Source organism: Anas acuta, chromosome 7 (genome assembly GCF_963932015.1).
Source record: "Anas acuta chromosome 7, bAnaAcu1.1, whole genome shotgun sequence".
NCBI classification, from domain to species: domain Eukaryota; kingdom Metazoa; phylum Chordata; class Aves; order Anseriformes; family Anatidae; genus Anas; species Anas acuta.
The window spans coordinates 32945878-32963597 of NC_088985.1; the positions used below are offsets into that span (position 1 = coordinate 32945878).

The following is a 17720-nucleotide window of genomic DNA, read 5'->3' on the forward strand; positions in this document are numbered from 1 at the left end:
ATTTAAAAACAAAAACAAAAACAACCCCCCCAAAAACAAACAAACAAACAAAAAAACAACACCATCCAGTTCTAATTTTAGTTAAAAGTCATATATTAGCCTTAGTGTAGATTACTTAATTGGGTCACACACACAGACACACACACACACACACACACACACACACATAAAATGTGTATAAACATAGGCCTATACAGGAATTCTTGACCCAGAGTGTACAATTTTCATTAAGTAAATTACAAACCTTCTAAACACAGAACTTGATTCTCTAATTATTGTTATTTGATGATTTATGCCTCTGCAAATGACATGATAGGAGATTCAGCCTTGAATTAAGGAAATAAGATTTCTGAAGAGTAAAAGCATAACGAAGAACATTGTGTGATTTTTGGAGGTCTATCCTCATTCTGGTTAATACAAAAATAGGTTAATAACAGTGGCTTACAAAGCTCATTCAGTTTTCAGACCGATAAAGGTTTCAGTCTGTAAATCAAATGCTGTGATGTTATAATATATATCTTTGTATTTATGTTGTTGTTCATTCTGTTTTGTAGCTGTTTCTTTGGCTCTAGCTCTGAATGGAGTCTGCACAAATACTATTAAATTAATAGTGGGAAGGTAAGTCTTGTCATGTTATAAATGATGGCTATAACTTTTAAAGAAATGAAGACAGAGGTGGCAAATACAATACATCTTAATAAAACGATAACCACTGCTCCAAAGAATATTGAATTAGCAGGGGTCCCTGTAAAACTGGCCTTTCCCTGGTGCAGTTGTTGCATAATTTCATTATGTGACATCCAGCTGTGTTAGGAATGTGTACCCTTATGTTTTATTTTTTGTTGGTCTGGTTGGTGGATCCAGAGAAATGAGGAGTTTGAAAAGAAAGGTGTGAACTGAAATCAGTTCATTACATTGGCTACACAGAAGAGTCACAGTATGTGGGAGTTTAGACACCAATGCCATTAGTCTGATAAAATAGAAATCAATTGAGTTTTAATATAACCTACTGCTTGCATTTTGTGTGAAGCATATTACTGAATATGGTATTTCCAGGTAACATCAAGATCCCTGGCAGAGCAAACCTTGGAGCTAAGCAATAAGTGGATTCCTAGGTAGGACAATTTTTAGAGAAGCATAAATTGGAATGAAGGGACCAGAAAAATATTAGAAAACAAAACTCTCTGGAAAACAATTTTTAGGTATTTTTGGCTCTTTTTCAGGTTTTTTTTTTTTTTTTTTTTTTTTTTTTTATATAAAGAAAAGTATGTAATTGACTTGAATTTGTACACCATTTAAATGAGTCCAATTCTGCATTTGTTGTTCAGCTTCACCTGTTTTGTAGCATCGAGGAAGCAGTTTTTGTGCTTGTTTGTGATGGACTCTCTGCTACAGTACTGTTGCTCTGATAACAATGGTAGTTGGCACTTTTGTTTTAAGAGTGCTTCTGAAATGTAATTAAGAACGTCTGCATCATCTTCTTCAGGCAGACATGAGCTCATTTTGCCTGCACTCCAAGCCAGCTAGCTGCTCTGTCAGCTTGTCTCAGAACGTGGTCGTTTGCCTTGTTTCTCTTCAGGGTTTATTAGCTCAGGATCAGTATGAAACCAGCCAAACCTACACGCTATTCTTTAGCTAGAGCAGGGTCAAAAGCTCAGAGGTTTGTTAGTGCATTTAGAGAGGCAGCATCAAGGTTGGCAATATAATTTTGTGGTTGTTTTGGTACCAATCCCATAGCCTAAGCCATCATCCTGTTCTCAATTGGATGTGTCAGCAAGACTTGTGCGACTTTGTGGGGTTGCTCCTACTTTGTTCTGTTGCTGGAAGTACTGTGCAAGATGAATTGCTCTAGGTAGAAGTAGTCTTGCATGTTCGTTTTTGGAACAGAGCTTCTGTGTCTTCTTTGGGATGAAACACACTGTGAGAAGAGGCAGGCTACAACTCCCACTTGAATGCACTGGAAGCCTCCCTTACAGATCCTGCCTGAAAAAAAAATATTTGATTATTCCAGGAAAATGAAGCAATTCTGCTCTTGTGTTAAAGCAGAAAGAAATAAATGTACTCTGTATGTAATAGGCAGTAAATGTAATAATCACTTTGAGGTTTATTTGTTACTACAGCATTTTATATTTTTAATGTCCATGGTGTTTTTTGTAGACCGCGTCCCGATTTCTTTTACCGCTGCTTTCCAGATGGAGTAATGAACTCTGAAATGCACTGCACAGGTGATCCAGATCTGGTGTCTGAAGGCAGGAAAAGCTTTCCAAGTATCCACTCCTCCTGTAAGTTTGTTCACATGCAGTACTACTTTTGGGAAAAAAAAAAAAAGCTATGGGTATGTTTTGGAATTACTCTTTTTGTGTTAGATGGTGAACCTGATTTTTGCTGCAGGGTCACTTCTGTCCTCGGTCAACCCTGCCAGAAATTTACTTCTGGAAATACAGTTGTGAGCCTGTGACCCTTCCTTATCTCAAGAACCACGTGACTCTGCTGAGAGCCATAGCAGAACTGTCAGTACAGTGAAGTACTATTCAGGGTTAAAGAAAACAGTGTGATTCTGAAGGGCTACCTGGTTCCTAATGCAAACCTCTTTGCGCAACTATTGTTTACATAGTAAATATTTATTTTGTTATACTCCACAGAAATATGAAATGTGGCAGGGCATGTGGGGCTGATGTAGTTTTGAAGAGGTGTAGTTAATATCTTTCAAGTACTAGATCTGTGGAACCAAAGTTCAAGTCACAAAGACAGTTCAACTACTTTTATCTTAAAAATTTCAAAAAAAAAAAAAAAACAAAAATAACATTACTAAAGTGCTTTTCTTCATAGGTTGTATGATTGGATGTGAAAGGAAGGAACAGACAGAGATCATGGTGCATTATTGTGGTGCTATTTGTCATAATGAATTGCGTACAAAGATGGATTCAGGAAGTCCCTATACCTCTAGAAGCTATAATAATATGCCAGTATTATAATGATTTTTTTCATTCCCTATTTTCTTACTCCTTTGACGATACCTTTCGCTACAGACAACAGTGGATGAGATGTTTGTTTGTGTGGGTGTTTATCCTGAGGGCTTTGTATCTGTGTTCATCTGTCTACTGCCACTGGGCTACTAAATAGTGGTAGCTCTGTTCCCAGCACAAGTAAGCAGAAGAGAGTGAGTAGAAAGTCCTGAATTCTCTGTCAACATGACAATACTGAAGTAGCAAGCAATGAGAAAAGAGTTTGGGGCATGGCTGTTGCAGTCCTTTGTTTCTCCATTTGGCTGTGGGCCGGTCCCTACCCTAGGTCTGATGGTTTGTTTGATCAGCTGCTCCTAGCTAGTGCTGTATCCTAGCATAAGTTTAGGTAATTTTTAAAACTCATATGCCTGATTTAATTAGTTATATTAACTCAGATGTTTACAAAGTTTCCTTTCTCTGTCTTGAGGAGCTTACTTCTAGAGTGTTTTATGTCAGGAAGTCCAATAAAACTTATGTGATGTGTAAAATAACTTGATTATTGTCAGTGGTTTTCTTTTTTTTTTTTTTTTTTTTTTGGCTGATATATGTTTGTTGTCTTGTGCTGTTCTGCTTCCAAGAAGTGCCAATTGAGTACAAGTAAGTCATACCTCTGGAATTTGTTCTCTTGATCTTCTTTCAACTTTCAAAGTAATAACTTCCCGTTGTCTAATTGTATAGAGTTATGCATTGGAAATGAGTTGGGTAATGAGATGAATGAAATTCTGGGCTGCTCTTCTTCTCTGTTCCTTGTTCAAGTCCCAGAATAGATAAAGGTGTAGTAAATGTTTGTTGTTATCTTATAACCTTTGTAGCCCTAAACAGTAAACCAACTGAGCTGTGTCATTTTTTCTTTTTTTATGAGCTCTGATTCACATTAGAGGGACACTAACAGATGATATCCTATGCCATTTAGAACAAATGGCATTTATTGCTATTTTTAGACAGTCTTCAGATGCTGGTTGTCACACTTAGTTGCAATCCACTTGGCTAAGTATTTCTTTTCTGAATAACAACAAAGGCTTAAAGTAAGTACAAGTACACTGATGTACTGAGAATTTACAGGTTAGCCCATAATAAACATCAAGTGTTAGAGTTGCTCACTTTACTGAAATGCAATAGTTTACTCTCTGGGGCTGCAAAGTGTAAGTTGGGGAGGACACCTGATGTGCTTTTGTTTTTGCTAAGACTGCAAACACTGTGTATGTAGCGTGCTCTGGTTATCTCTGGCCCACATCCCAGTTCTCTTACCAAGACTGCTTGTCACACAGCAAAGTGCATTGTCTCTGTGCCAGTAAAGCAGCTCATAGAATGCGTACTGAGGTGTTATTTTTAACTGCCATTGGTTTTATAAGCACTGAGTTATGTTACTGCAGCTCACACAAAATTCAATGGGAGCAGTGGGTTTAGATCAAAATTATGAGAATAGCTTTCTCCTTCACTGACTAATACAATATTAGCATGTACTATATTCCCTAGTACAAAGCCTTTTATTACCATGTGATGAGAATGAAGAGATTATGTATATGGTGGTTTTTATCTGTTGGTAAGTGTATGCTTGAGTGAGGAAATTCTGCAGTTGCTTGAAGTACTTAATTGTTTGAAGCCTGATGTTATAATATTGAAGTCCCTGACAAGACCACGTGTTTTGAAGTCTTAAAATCCACACATATTTTAGTCTTACTATAGAGAATTAAACAATCATAAGTTTATATTCTTACAATGCCACCCTCTTCCTCTTCTGTGTAGTAGAATTATTTAGATAAAATAACACTGAAAAAATAGTTATTAAGAATAATTTATGCTTGTGATAATTTATTTTCTTGCTGTTACTTCATCCTCTACTAGAATGAAGAGTAGAAAATATTATTATGGGAAACATGGCACTAATTCCTTTCTGGATGTATGAAGCAATGAGGACGTTAAGGATATAATAATTCATGCTTAGAAATTATGCTGTAGTTCTACATTTTCAGTCTTTTGTGTAATGTGTAAACTATACCTCCTTTGCTTCCAACTCCCTGTGAAAAATTATTTTATTGTCTCAGTTTTAAAAATCTGTCCTTTTTGTCTTCTTAATATACTTTTAATTGTAAGCTTTTCTTCCATAAACTCAGTCCAAGATTTTTTTTTCTTTGCTACTGTCTCTCTTCCTATGGCATGAGATTGCTACTAGATAAAATGAAAAAGTTCTGTTCTTCAGATTTGTCGTCTCTGTTTGGTGTGGAATTTGTGAAGCAACAGCAAAAATGGTTTATTTTTGTTACTGTTTTTGTTTGTTTGTTTTCTGGTTTTATGGCTGCAGAAATTTAAGTGGGGTGGATGACACAAACTCCAGCACCTCTCTTGGAATTAATAAACTACACTGGGCTACTTGTAACTGTATTTTCTACTTCACTTGAACGCATGAAGAAAACGCATCATGAGTGAAAGCTTCCAAGCAGCTTGTAAAGAGAGATTAGAGGCTTCAGTCGAGAGCCATTTTCATCTTCAAACCTGTTTTTCTTACAGCACTCCTTGGACAGGATGTCAATCAAAAGCTTTGTTATAGCAGGATCTAAAACCTCATCCATGCAAAATGAGGCGTTTAACAAGAAAGTCTGTTGTGTTGTGAATGTACCACCTTCCTGTAGTACAACAGGCTTGTTTAACAACAGTGACAGTGCTGGCACACCCAGATGGCCTGACCTGACCTTGTGTACTCAATAAAATTGTGGTGAACAACCTGTCTACCACTGAGAGTGAACTTCTGCCCTGAAGGAGAGTTCATTCTACTTATTAGAGCACAGATGATTTTTGGGGGGAGATTAAATTCGCATCTCCATCTCCCTGTGCCAAGTAGTGTGTAATACAAATAAGAAAATATGTGGAACAGAAACCGTTTGGTAAAGTGAAAGGGAGACTTCCAGCCGTATGTGAACTATATAGCTGCCTGAAAAATTCAAGGCATTTTGTATCAAGTAGGAAAACAGGGGTTGACCAACATGAAGACAGTGTTCTTGTTACTGCCTTCTCTGAAGAAGAACTCTACCTGTGGTAGCTGCAGAAAATGTACCTTGAGTTGGCTTGCCTCATTCAAGGCTGCTGTCTGCTAACTCTGTCCTTTGCTGTCCTTTTCTGGAAAGACTACTGAAGTTAGGCAAATCCTTCTCTTGATAACTTCTTACAACTGCAACTTTAGCTTAGAATCTACACAAGCATGACCCCAGTATTCAAGGACTCTGTTGAAATTTACTGAGTGCATGTTTTACTGGATTAAAGAAGTCCCTAGGCCTTCTGGATTGTTTGGAACATATTTTACCTCTTTTCCACTTGAACTGACACTATGTTTGTTTGACGGAAATGATGTTTTAGGGGTAAGGAGAAAAAAATCCTGCCTGGGTCCAGTAGCTCAGAGGTGTTCCTGAGTCTCAGGTTTATACATGGCTATTCCAACCAAAATGCATCCAAAATATGTGTGTATTTTCCATACTTAGTATTTCCACAGCTCTATAATTCATTGGCTGTTTGAAGCTGCTACTTCTGAAGATACTGTGCAGCTTCTGTAAAACCAGACTTCACTGAAATAATAATGTTGATGAAGATCATAAGCACAGCATTTCTTCCTACTGCCTGTATCCTTCCCATGTGTTATGTCTACAGTTGCCTTGCACAGGGCCTTCAGGTATCCTGCCTTGGAGGTACCTCGTGATATCCTAACCTCCCAATGTAAGTGGGAATAAGCATGTAAGTAACTCTTCAGAGTTTATTCTGGATATACTTTGCCAGCCTGATGTCCAAATAATAAGCAAGACTATCTGAAACGTGGCCCTGAGAACAGTGGGTGTTCCTGAGCATCTGAAGGCCAGTTACACCATCCTAATGTGATTGCAGTAGTAATGAGTGGAGGAAGTCTGCCATCCCTGTGACAAGCTTCTGAAGGCAGTATTTCTTGTGTTCGGTGTTGCGTGATGAGAACTGTCCTGCACTGTATAAGCTTTAGCATAGCGTTTCCTCACTTCAGCCTTCTGATATGCAGCAGGAGCAAGAAAGTATCACTGCCTCAGGTCACTCTTGCAGTGCTGGAAAGGACATAATGCAGCTGCTGGTGGACTGATGCAAGACTCTTCACCGTTTTTCTCTCCTTGAAGATTCAAATAGCACCATAAGGAAACAGATAAAAACAAAACAAAAACACCAACAGCAAAATGGATGAATGTAAAGAAATTATAGTTCTTGAAACAAAGAGAAAAAATTATGCTGAAATCAATATAAACCTTTTATTGCCTTGAATTAATAATAAGTATAATTATCACCCAGCATACCAACTGGTGAAAAATACAATGTATGGGTGAAGAAAATGTAATTGAACATAATACATGAAAATCAATTTATAAGAGGAAAAATAATGTAAAGGAATACAGGACTGTTAATTAGATAAGCCAGTGTAACTGGTAGCAGGAAAGAACAGAGTTTGTAGGCATACAGCATGCTCATGGGATGGACAGAAATCTTTTTGTACCAGATTTCTTAACTGATATCGTGACATCATTTTGATGTCCGTCTCAGGCTGATGATATCTTTCACCCCCAAAATATGAACCTAGAGTCCTGAAGTGCTATTTGTTTCAAAATCAATATCTAACTCTTAGTATTTGTTGTTGAAAAGTTACCACCATGTAGAAGTCTCTTTTGAAGTTTAATTATTGTTCTATGTGTGAGAGAGTGCAGAAAAAATGCATAGGAAATAAAGCCTTATAATACCAGGCTTAGATGTGGCAGAGCAATTCCAGGTAGACCAGACATTCATTGATTAAACATGGAATAAAACCAGAAAGTTTCTTTTCAATATCAGTACTTCATTACTTTGAGTTGTATTTACTGGTTCCAGGAAGATTTCACAATGCCTCATTCTTCTGATATTCTTCAAACTGAATATTTGATTGGTACTTACATGGACAGAGAGGTCTGAGTTTATTTTGGTGAAAAAAAAAAATAAAAATGGAACAGAAAGCTAATAATTTTTGAGAATAATTTCTCTAATCTGGTTTTGTATGTATTATTTCTTCATATCTAACTCCCATGACCAGTTGTGTTAAGTAAATCCTAAATCAGTCTATTTCATGATTTTTATTGTTACCATGAGATCCTGTAGGAGACAGTTTTCTAATCCTGGTTTTAGTCTTATGTCATTGCTGTTATCAGAAAAATATCTTTGTTTCTTCAGCAAATGTCTTCAGTCTACAAAGTGTCAGTCTTCCCTACATCAGGAAGACTGTCTGATTCTGCTTCTTGTGAGCAGAAGACAATATGTCAAGTACGAGTTTATTTAAGATGACAGATCCTGAGCATGTTTTCCATACAAGAGTTCACTTTTCTCAAAAGCACATAGGGTTCGCAATGGCAACTTACATTTGTTACCGAAGAAGGAGGGAAAAGAATGCCCTGGGAACTCCTAAAGAGTTCTGGGAGAAGCACGCACAGTGACAACGCCAGATGTAGCCGTTCTCTCTATATTAGTGTCATATGCTTCAACTTTAAGAGATGCTGACAAGTCCATATTTCTGTCACAAACCATTTGAAAGCCAGTTATTTTCCTAAGCATAGGGAAGTGTTTTAAAATATATGAAGTGATCATCATGCCCATTCTTCCAATGTATAGGATATTAAGCCTTTACCTTCTGGGAGTCATGGATATAAAGAATTTGACCAGGAAGCCAGGTACCCTGAAATCTTATGGAATTCAGTCTGGAAGCACACTTTGTCTTTCAGATCTACACACAGATTCAGAGACACTGAGAAGGAAAAGCATTTTTGTATTTATAGTACATAGTTTGTTGCTATGTGTAGATGATTGATGACACATAAATAAAAAAGACACAGAAAACAACAACAAAAAACTGTTGTTATTTAAACATCTTACATGGTAGGATTTTTCTATAACTTGAAATTAGGTTTATTGTTACATGATTTGCGAGTTCACTGTAGGATAAATACCTCTCTCTGATCTAATCTTGAGCCATCTAATTGGATATTTCTCTTCTGAGCTTGGTGCCTCATTTCAAATTGCTCTGAATTCATCACGTCAGTATGATTTTCCCCTATTAAGCTGCAGCTGAATATTGCAGTTTATCATGCACTTCAGTAATTTGCTGTATGCTATGTGTTTTTTGTTTGTTTGTTTGCTTTGTTTTTGTTGTCGTGGTAACTTTCATTTCTGTACTTGTGTTTCTCACCAAGTACTCTAATGAGAAGTCCAGGAAATGCTCTTTGGGCTACTGCACTGTGAAACTCCACAGGTATCACAAACATTGGAAAACCAACTGATAACTTCTGAAAGAATTATATGGTAGTGCTAAATAGGATGGTGATGATGAGGGAGGGATGCAAATTGTGCTGGAACGGGAACTAAGTTACAGGCTCCCTTAGTTCTTATAAATATATTACGTGTGGGAACTGCTGCAAAGAGAGCTGGTTGCCAGTTAATACAAGCATCAAGATGATGCTTTAGGGGCTGCCAGAGTATCTTTTTGATATTATTTTTAAAGCCTCTTTATAGGTTTCTTTGTAGTTGCTTGATAGTTTCTTGGCAGTGAAGTAGAGTGATCATCAGCGCATTTTGCATATGCGGCAAGTCGCCAATGTAAAAGTAAGCTTAAATGCAGGGTTCTTATCAGATAGTATAGAACTTGTGGAATATGCTATGAAGAACAATTTTTTTTTTTAAAGACAAATAGGTACTGTGTAACACAGATGCTATCACAATATGCACTCTAGTCTGCTGAAAATCCTGTGAGGCTCTCTATAAATACAAAGCAAGGAATTGAATTTTAGGATACATTTAAAATCTAGCAACTTCAGAAGTGGAGCAAATGAACCAAAGCAAATTTACATTCCTTAGGTTTGAAATCTTTGAAAGGCTGGCCTGAGTATCCCATGGAGTTCTACATTTGCTGATTTATTTTAGCAAAAGCATGTGGTCACTTACAAATAGTTTAACTAGTGCTGTAAAAAATGTTATATAAGATCCCATGATGAGCCTTAAGAAAAAGCTAAAGGTTTTCAATGAACTAGTAGAGCTCTTGGACCAAATCAGAATACAGTGTAAGAATGTATGCTTATCTAATTTACTGGATGTTTTTAGACTATTTTTATAATGACTCATAATTGATTAAAAAACATGTGTTTTCTGCAAATAGATTTCTGGAGGTGGAGAAAGAGTTAAACATACTTTGTGTGCACGATGAAGGAAAACAGTAGGCACCTTAGGGATCTGAGAAGTGTAAATTGAGGGTTAATGAAAGGGATAAGAAAAATAGCTATCAAAGACAGCATGTTTTAAAAGCACAAATGCATAGAAATCCATTTCTTGTTCCACTGTTTGTTCCATTTGCTGACTACAATTGTTTTCCCTAGGCTTTCAGCTGCAAAGATTTTGGTTTAAAATTGTGAATCCAGATCATGTTCCTAAATTGGTGATACTGAGTTTTTGATACAGAATTCTGAATCAGAGAAAGACCTGACACATGGCACATTTTAACTGAGTTTTGACATGGATTTCACAGAATTGATCTGTATAAATGAAGATAGGCCACCACCAACAAGCAGAAAACGCTGCAGAAGTATCATATGCTTTTGTTTATGTTAATATAGTTAAATGCATGAGTCTTGACCTGTTTCCAAAAACTGGGTCAACTTCCTGATTAGATCCGACCTTAAATGGTTGCTTATTTTCACATATTACTTTCCAGAGAAGTAAGTGAGCAAGCAGAGTTAATGTAGACACCACTGGGCTGACAGTCAGAAATACCCCTGTTCTGCATCCAGCCACACGTCAGTCTTATGTTAGTGCATCTGGTTATGAATGTTGTGATCTGTGATAGCGGAGAAGGCTGAGGGGAGCATAGCACAGTCATCTCAGTGTGGAGTTGCTGTCATAATCTGACTTCTCTTTCACATGTGTTGACTGCTTATTGGGTAGACATAAGAATATATTTTTATGGGAGTGGTAAACTGCTACAAGAACATCCAGAGCCATGTCCTGGGTGTGTCCAGAGACCTATTTCATGGCTCAGCTCAACAAGTAATACACCAGTCTGGTGTTAATCCAGATTTTCAATAGTAGCAAAACCCATAGTGTTATATTTTGATATGCTTGCTGTGTACGTGATTTCAGAATGGTTTATCGCCCAAAGCTTTCTTAGAAAATAAGTGACAACTCAGCAATACAAACTTGCTTCGTATGTTGTCCAGTAATATAGGCTGTCTATATTAAAATTATGTTAAAATAAAAATTCCTAGGCAGTCACATCTAAACATGTATTAGAGTATGCTGACATAATCGTAGTAATGAAGTCTTTCTACAAGCAACTATGGATAAATATTAGTAAAACAACACATTTTATTTGGAAACACCAAAAATCTTGTGTGAATGAAATGCCAAACACTTGACCCTGTTTGCTTTCTTAGAGGAAGAGATTAATTACTCATGAAATAACTCTCTTTAGGCTCTTATTCTGCTCAAAAACATTTGCAAGCAGATTGCAGCTCTCAGAGTTTGACTTTAGTAAGTTACTATTTTTGAATGTGTTTCTGATTTGGTCAGAAGCAGTTAAGCTGCTAAGAGATTGCTCTCATAGATTTGGGGAAGTTGTGTGAAACAGATTTTGATTCCTTTGTGCTGAACAAAAAAGTGTGTTCTTGGTAAAAAGGTATTTTAAACTCCTTGGAGCCTGAACTTTTTTTTTTTTTTTTTGTGCTTCGTATCAGTACTCAGTTGAAGATCAAACCCATGATTATCATGGATGCCACATATGCAGCTTGAAATTGATGTGTCTGAATAATTGATGTGAATGAATAATGACTTTCCAGCCTGGTTTGTACCATCTGATAGCTGAATTCACAGAATCATTAGATTGAAGGCACCTCTGAAAATTGTCTAGTGTCAACACTTCCTTGTGTTGAATATCATAAGATTTATGTCAGCCATTGTTCTCAGAAAGATGGTGATTGAGCCATTGGACTTCAAATCAACTAACTGAAAAATAAATTTTATAACAGCTAAAATTGATTAAATATTACAGGAGCCATGGAGATAATTAAAATTTCATGGTAATAAATTCAATTAAAAATATTTTATGTATAAAAATGTTGTATCAACAGCAAAATAAGTAAAATAATTATGTGATTTTATTCTTTTAGGTAGATATCTAAATCTAATTAAAAAGTTGAATTTTGGCTACATTGTGCTATTTATTTTTATTTTTACATAGAAATCTTTATTGATTCCAGAAGTTTCTTTTTGCAAGGAGAAAAAAACAAACACAGAACTTGAAGAAATTATTTTGTAGTAACATCTCAATTTGATGTGAACTGATTGAAACTTGAATGTTAACATTGCTGTACAAGAGCACTTTTTTAAAACTTTTTTTTTTTTCCTTGTATTATATAGGCTGTAAAAGAGTTGTAGTGAGTACTGTCAAATACAGCTGAAGAAATTAGAGAATTTCATCAGAAACCTGAGGTGAAACATGTAATCAGTGTATACAGTTGTAGGGACAATAACAGCAACTCTTATGTCATATATTTTTGAATTGCTTCCCTGATGAATGAAAGGCTCTTGATATGCTTGAGAGAATTTTAAAGTGAAAAACAAAATTATTTTCTGTCTCTTTCAGATTAAAGTATGCACTTACCTCACAGTCTTCATAGACAGGATGGCAAATAACATACAGACACTCAACTTTCATGTACTAGTTGACCCCATTTTTCTATAAGATTCTATAAGAAATTCATGTTTTTAAAGGAAATAGTTCCTGTCACTGCACATTTTTAACTTGTACTTTTCATACAAAAATGACCTAGGTAGTAAACACGTCACTAGTGAGGTAATAATCATTCCCAATGACTAGATTTGTAAGGGTTTCATATTTCAAATTGTAACACTACAGGGAACTGATTTTTCAGTTTCCTTATTCAGGGTAAGCCTTTGCAGGTATAAACTCCTCACAAATTAAGGTGAACGTCCATTTCCAACGTAGGGGGTAATCTTGCTGATCAAAATCAATGCCAGAACTGAATTAGCTGGAGATTTCTATTAATAGTTATTGCTTCTGCAGAAAATAAATGATCAGCAAACAAAGTTAATGGGAGCAGTGACCAAAGAATTAGGATACCTACTGTGCACTTCAATATAGCTACTGCCTTTAAGAAAATTTTTCATGTAGAGCATATAGCATATTACACATTCTGTTTATATTAGAAGTAGGACATGTACATTATAAGAGTACTGAACATGAGGTCATCTGTGCTTATTTGTTGGAAGAAAGATCAGTTACTCTAAGAAAGGAAGTACAAACAATAATAGGAAAAAAAAATCGTTATCCTTTTCTTCTGGTGTAATAAATGAGATTACATCTTCGGGCCAGTCCTGCATAGTAATTTCCTACTTTAAGTAGCCAAATTTCATTATGAATGACGGCAGTAATTGCTCAGTTTGTTGTAATAAGCCCAGGAATATATAAGGAAAATTCTGCAGAGATCTTCCAGCCCTGTGTGTGACTAAAGAGAGAGAGAAATCCCAGCTGCCTTTTTCACAGCATTTCCATTTCTTCCTTTGTGAGCAAGGTCGGCCCCCACATTCTGCAGGTAGTGGGAATAGTCTTTCCTTCCAACTCTGACGCATTTCCAAGAAACAGAGTTCTTGTGTTCAAGGCACTGCCCTTAAGATTCCTCACAGAATGAAAGGGACAGAAAGCTGCTGTTACTGCTGGCGTTTGCATTTGACAACTGTCATTGAAGACATGTGGCAGTAAAGGGAATGGCCACGTACATCGCACCCTCATTCCTTACAGGGCACCCCATCTTGTTCAGGAATGACAATACAGCAACTTCAGAGCCAGTGCTCAGGATAGAGTTTTCTAATCCAGAATGTGGGACGTGCAAGTTTCAGCTCCTCCCTTTTTTCTAGGAAGAAACAACATTTAATTTCTACAAGCTATCAAGAGTATTTGTTGAATTATTCCTGGTAGTTTATCAAGCAGCTATAATGCATATTACTGCAGTAAACAAGGTAGCTATTTACCTGCTTGTTTTCTTTATGAAGAGAGACAGCCATGCACTCTGAAGATATACTAAATCTTAAGGTGAATGGGCATGTCCTTATCTTTCTGTCAATTTCTCTGAAAACAGTAGGCTTGCTTCCAAACTGTATAAATTTGCTTCTCACCAGCACACAGCCTTTTTTGTTAAAAATGACTGAAAGAACTGAAGCATGAGATGTTAGATCTCTTTGCTAGCTAGCAAAATTCATCAGACCTTCTTGAAGAAATGTTGGTTGTAGTGTAATTCTTCACATTAACATGTTATTTAGCAATACCAAGGCCTGCATGAAAAATCAAAAACTTGAAGCTAAATTAAACCATAAGCCTGTTGCTTTCTTGATCTCTGGACAGTGATTTACTGACTCGCAGTCCACTATAGTTTGTGATTCACATAGGGTACCAAATAATGCATATAATACAGGGAATTTAGTAATAGAGTGAGACTTCAAAGAAGAGTAAGCAAATAATAAATAAATAAGGAATCATCTTGCGTCATGTGTCATTAATGAGTTAATATGATTCTTCAAGTGCTGGAGAGCCAAAGATAAAGAAATAAGCTGATAGTATAAATCTCGTAATTTGACTTGGATAAACCAGTTTTCCCAGAAGCTGTTGCTGTTTCTTGCTTGCTTTAGCTGTGCAATTCCCTTTCATCTGTGTAGGGGAAAAGCTTAACTGTTTTGGTCTAATTCTCCCATTTCTTTTTGCCTAACATTAACTCCAGTAAAATGAGTAAAGTTAAGGTATATGCTTGATTTCATAGCCTGAAGAAATCTTGGTTATGGTATTGTTGACTTTTGCCATATGCAAAGCTAAGGCATTATTCTTCTGACCAGCCTTTTCAGTTAAAAGGACCTTGAGTTGCACTGAAGATCTGAAGATAAATTTTTGTCTGTGAACTGCAGCTCTTCTCTGGAACAAAACAGGTCAGAAAGCTCAAGATTAGTTTGAAAACGGATGGCTATCAACTCAGACCTGAAGACAGAGGAGACTGGCACACAGATTTCAGACCACCTTTAAGAAAAATACAGTGCAAAACCTTCCTCTAAGAGAAAAGGAAAACAGAAGTCTCTCCCCAACGCTGGCAAATACAGAGATTTCTTGAAGTTGCTATTGCAACAGGGTACTGACATTTCTACTTCATATTTTCTACTCTACAAAAGCTAGCAGTGCTCTGTCTCCAAATGACACTGGTTGATTTTTAAAACCCTTTTGAGCAGCAAGAGCGATAGAGCTGAATAACAGAAACATGTTATGCAAATTGACCTGAGTCAATCCAGAATTATTGCAGTAAAATAAGTGTATCAGCTACAATTCCATTGTAAGCAAAAGGAAAATAAATCAATAAAACCCTCAAAACTGAAACAAGAATTAAAATGCTAGGCACCCTTCTTTAGAGGTGTCTGACTGATTTATCAGAACGTAGAAATCTTGATAATAAAGATTTCTGGAAATGTTAATTTAAGTCTGATGAAAACAATGGGATATTAAACGTCTCTTGAGATAAATGCTATGAAATAAATGCAGGAAATCATGAATGTTATTTATGCCATAAAGAACAGTGCCTCTATAAAAAGCCTCATTTGGATTTTGCTATTACTGTCAGTTCTACATAGAAAGTACCAGCTATTACAGCTAAGTAGATAGGTAATACTTTTTCCTTCCTTGTACAGAGGACTGAGCAAATAATGAAGTCACTGTTTTATCTAACAAAACGTACATATAAAGTGTTTATGCAAAACGTTTTAAAGCTAATACTGCTTTGTTGCAGTCAACTGATTTCCTGTGTTTCTCCTGTAATTTTCTCTAGAGAGTTTTAGTTTTCACTTGTTTCAGTCAGAACTAAGACGGTTTTTAGTATTTTCTCGTACTGGTGTTTCTGCATTCTTTTTGAACAAGCAAAAACTTCTGGAAAACAATCATGTTGGAAGTTCCTGATTGTGTTGAAAGACCTCATGGATGAAGTTGCCAGTAAATAATAGCATAGGATGTCTTTTTAAAGTATCTCTTGTGTGGAGATGTGGGGAGAGGGAAAAATCCTTTTGCAGTTGTGCTGAGAGAATTAAAGAGAAATCAGAATGGCTGATCAGATGTTTTTGATAGCAAAGCATTTCTACAGACACCTGGAACTACAAGTAATTTGAATTAGTGAGAGGTGTTCAGTAATGCAAGAAGTTTTCTGTCATATTATTTATTTTATTCTCCGTTGTATTAGCCTGTCTTCTCTGTCTTCCTTGCTTTGGCTGGCCTGCTTAAAATCAGTAAGTTTCTGAGAATGAACACAGCAAGATCATGTCTTGAAAAATGGAGCCTGAATGGAAAAAGAGTATCACAAAATGCCTATTGGAATAGGGTCAGTAATGGGTTAAATATGGCTAAATGAGTTAAATAAGGTTAAACATGAGGTGCAGGAGCACAACTGGGATGTATTCATTCAAGAGCTTGCCCTTGATTCAGTTACCAAAGAATTTATATGCCATACCTTATTTATCTCTATCAAGTTTAGTTTATAATAACTCGTTCATGTAACAGTGCCTTCATTTGTTTGTATGTCCTATTCCTCATGGCTAACCTCTGCTTATTTGTGCAGAAAGAGTTCTCAAGGTTACTCCTAAGTGATTTTTGTGTCCAGTGAACCCCTTGGTTTGGGAGAGAGAAATCTCTTGCTTTTTTCCCTTCTCTAAAACTGTTGCAAAGTCTCTTATAGTCAGGCTAGGAGCAATTTTAGTGTGAGTTTATCATCTTAGATGGGCAAAGACTGCTATAATAATTAAAAAAAAAAAAAAAAAAAACTCGATGAGTTATTATTTCATGTTTCCTTTATCTCTTCAATTATCTATTCCACATGTATTAATATTTGTCATTGTATAGTGCTTACTGTTGTATTACCCATGAGGAATTTCCTTCTTTAATATCAAGATTATATGGTTCATGCCTGCATCAGACTTCCTTGATGAAGCACTAAGAGTATGTGTAGTAGTCGTGATACTTTGTCACTAAAATGGAAAAAAAAAAAAAAAAAAAAGGAGGGGAGACTGGAAAAATATGGCTTTGGAGTGAAGAGCCAGGTCCTCCCACCCTTTATCTCTAAGTAACCGATATTAGTCAGTTGTAGAAAATAAAATATTTTTACATTTTAAAAATCGTTCATTTGTCTGAGAGATTAAAATGACTTATGTACTTCAGAATGAAGAAATTATTGAATTTCAATAGAATTGTTTGCTATTCTGTGATAATTTATATCAAATATTACTGCAGTACATGTAATTATGGTTGGGTATCTAAATTTGAACTGTTAATTATCTTTAGCTAGAAATTTCATGGAGGATAATCATATTTCCTTTAGTTGAGGGTGAACATTTAAAGTAACAGATGAGCTGCAAGCCACAGGTTTTTGGCAGTAATTGCTGCAACTCCCCTATTTTCAAGATAAATCTCTTAATTAACAACAGTATAGAAACGTCTCTTTGAAATATTTCATCCACTTAAAGAAGAATCCAGGGAAATAAGGAATGAATGTCTTAGATATGCAAGAAAAAATGTCTCCTGTAGGGTTTATTGGCTTCTTAGTTCAAACTCTAAGCATACTCAGGAATGTTTGTGTTTTAAGGTTTTTACCTCTTCTCTGACATATTTAC

General features: G+C 36.1%; 1 protein-coding gene across 2 annotated transcripts in view; it reads left to right on the forward strand.

Annotated features, from left to right (window-relative positions):
* The window catches only part of PLPP4 (phospholipid phosphatase 4), a 68799-nt gene that overhangs the window by 36135 nt on the left and 14944 nt on the right, over nucleotides 1–17720 (forward strand). For both annotated transcript variants that reach the window (XM_068689006.1, XM_068689007.1), the window contains exons 4-5: nucleotides 555–618; nucleotides 2158–2282. In XM_068689006.1, the coding sequence (XP_068545107.1) occupies nucleotides 555–618; nucleotides 2158–2282 (189 nt within the window). The remainder of the gene's footprint in view (nucleotides 1–554; nucleotides 619–2157; nucleotides 2283–17720) is intronic.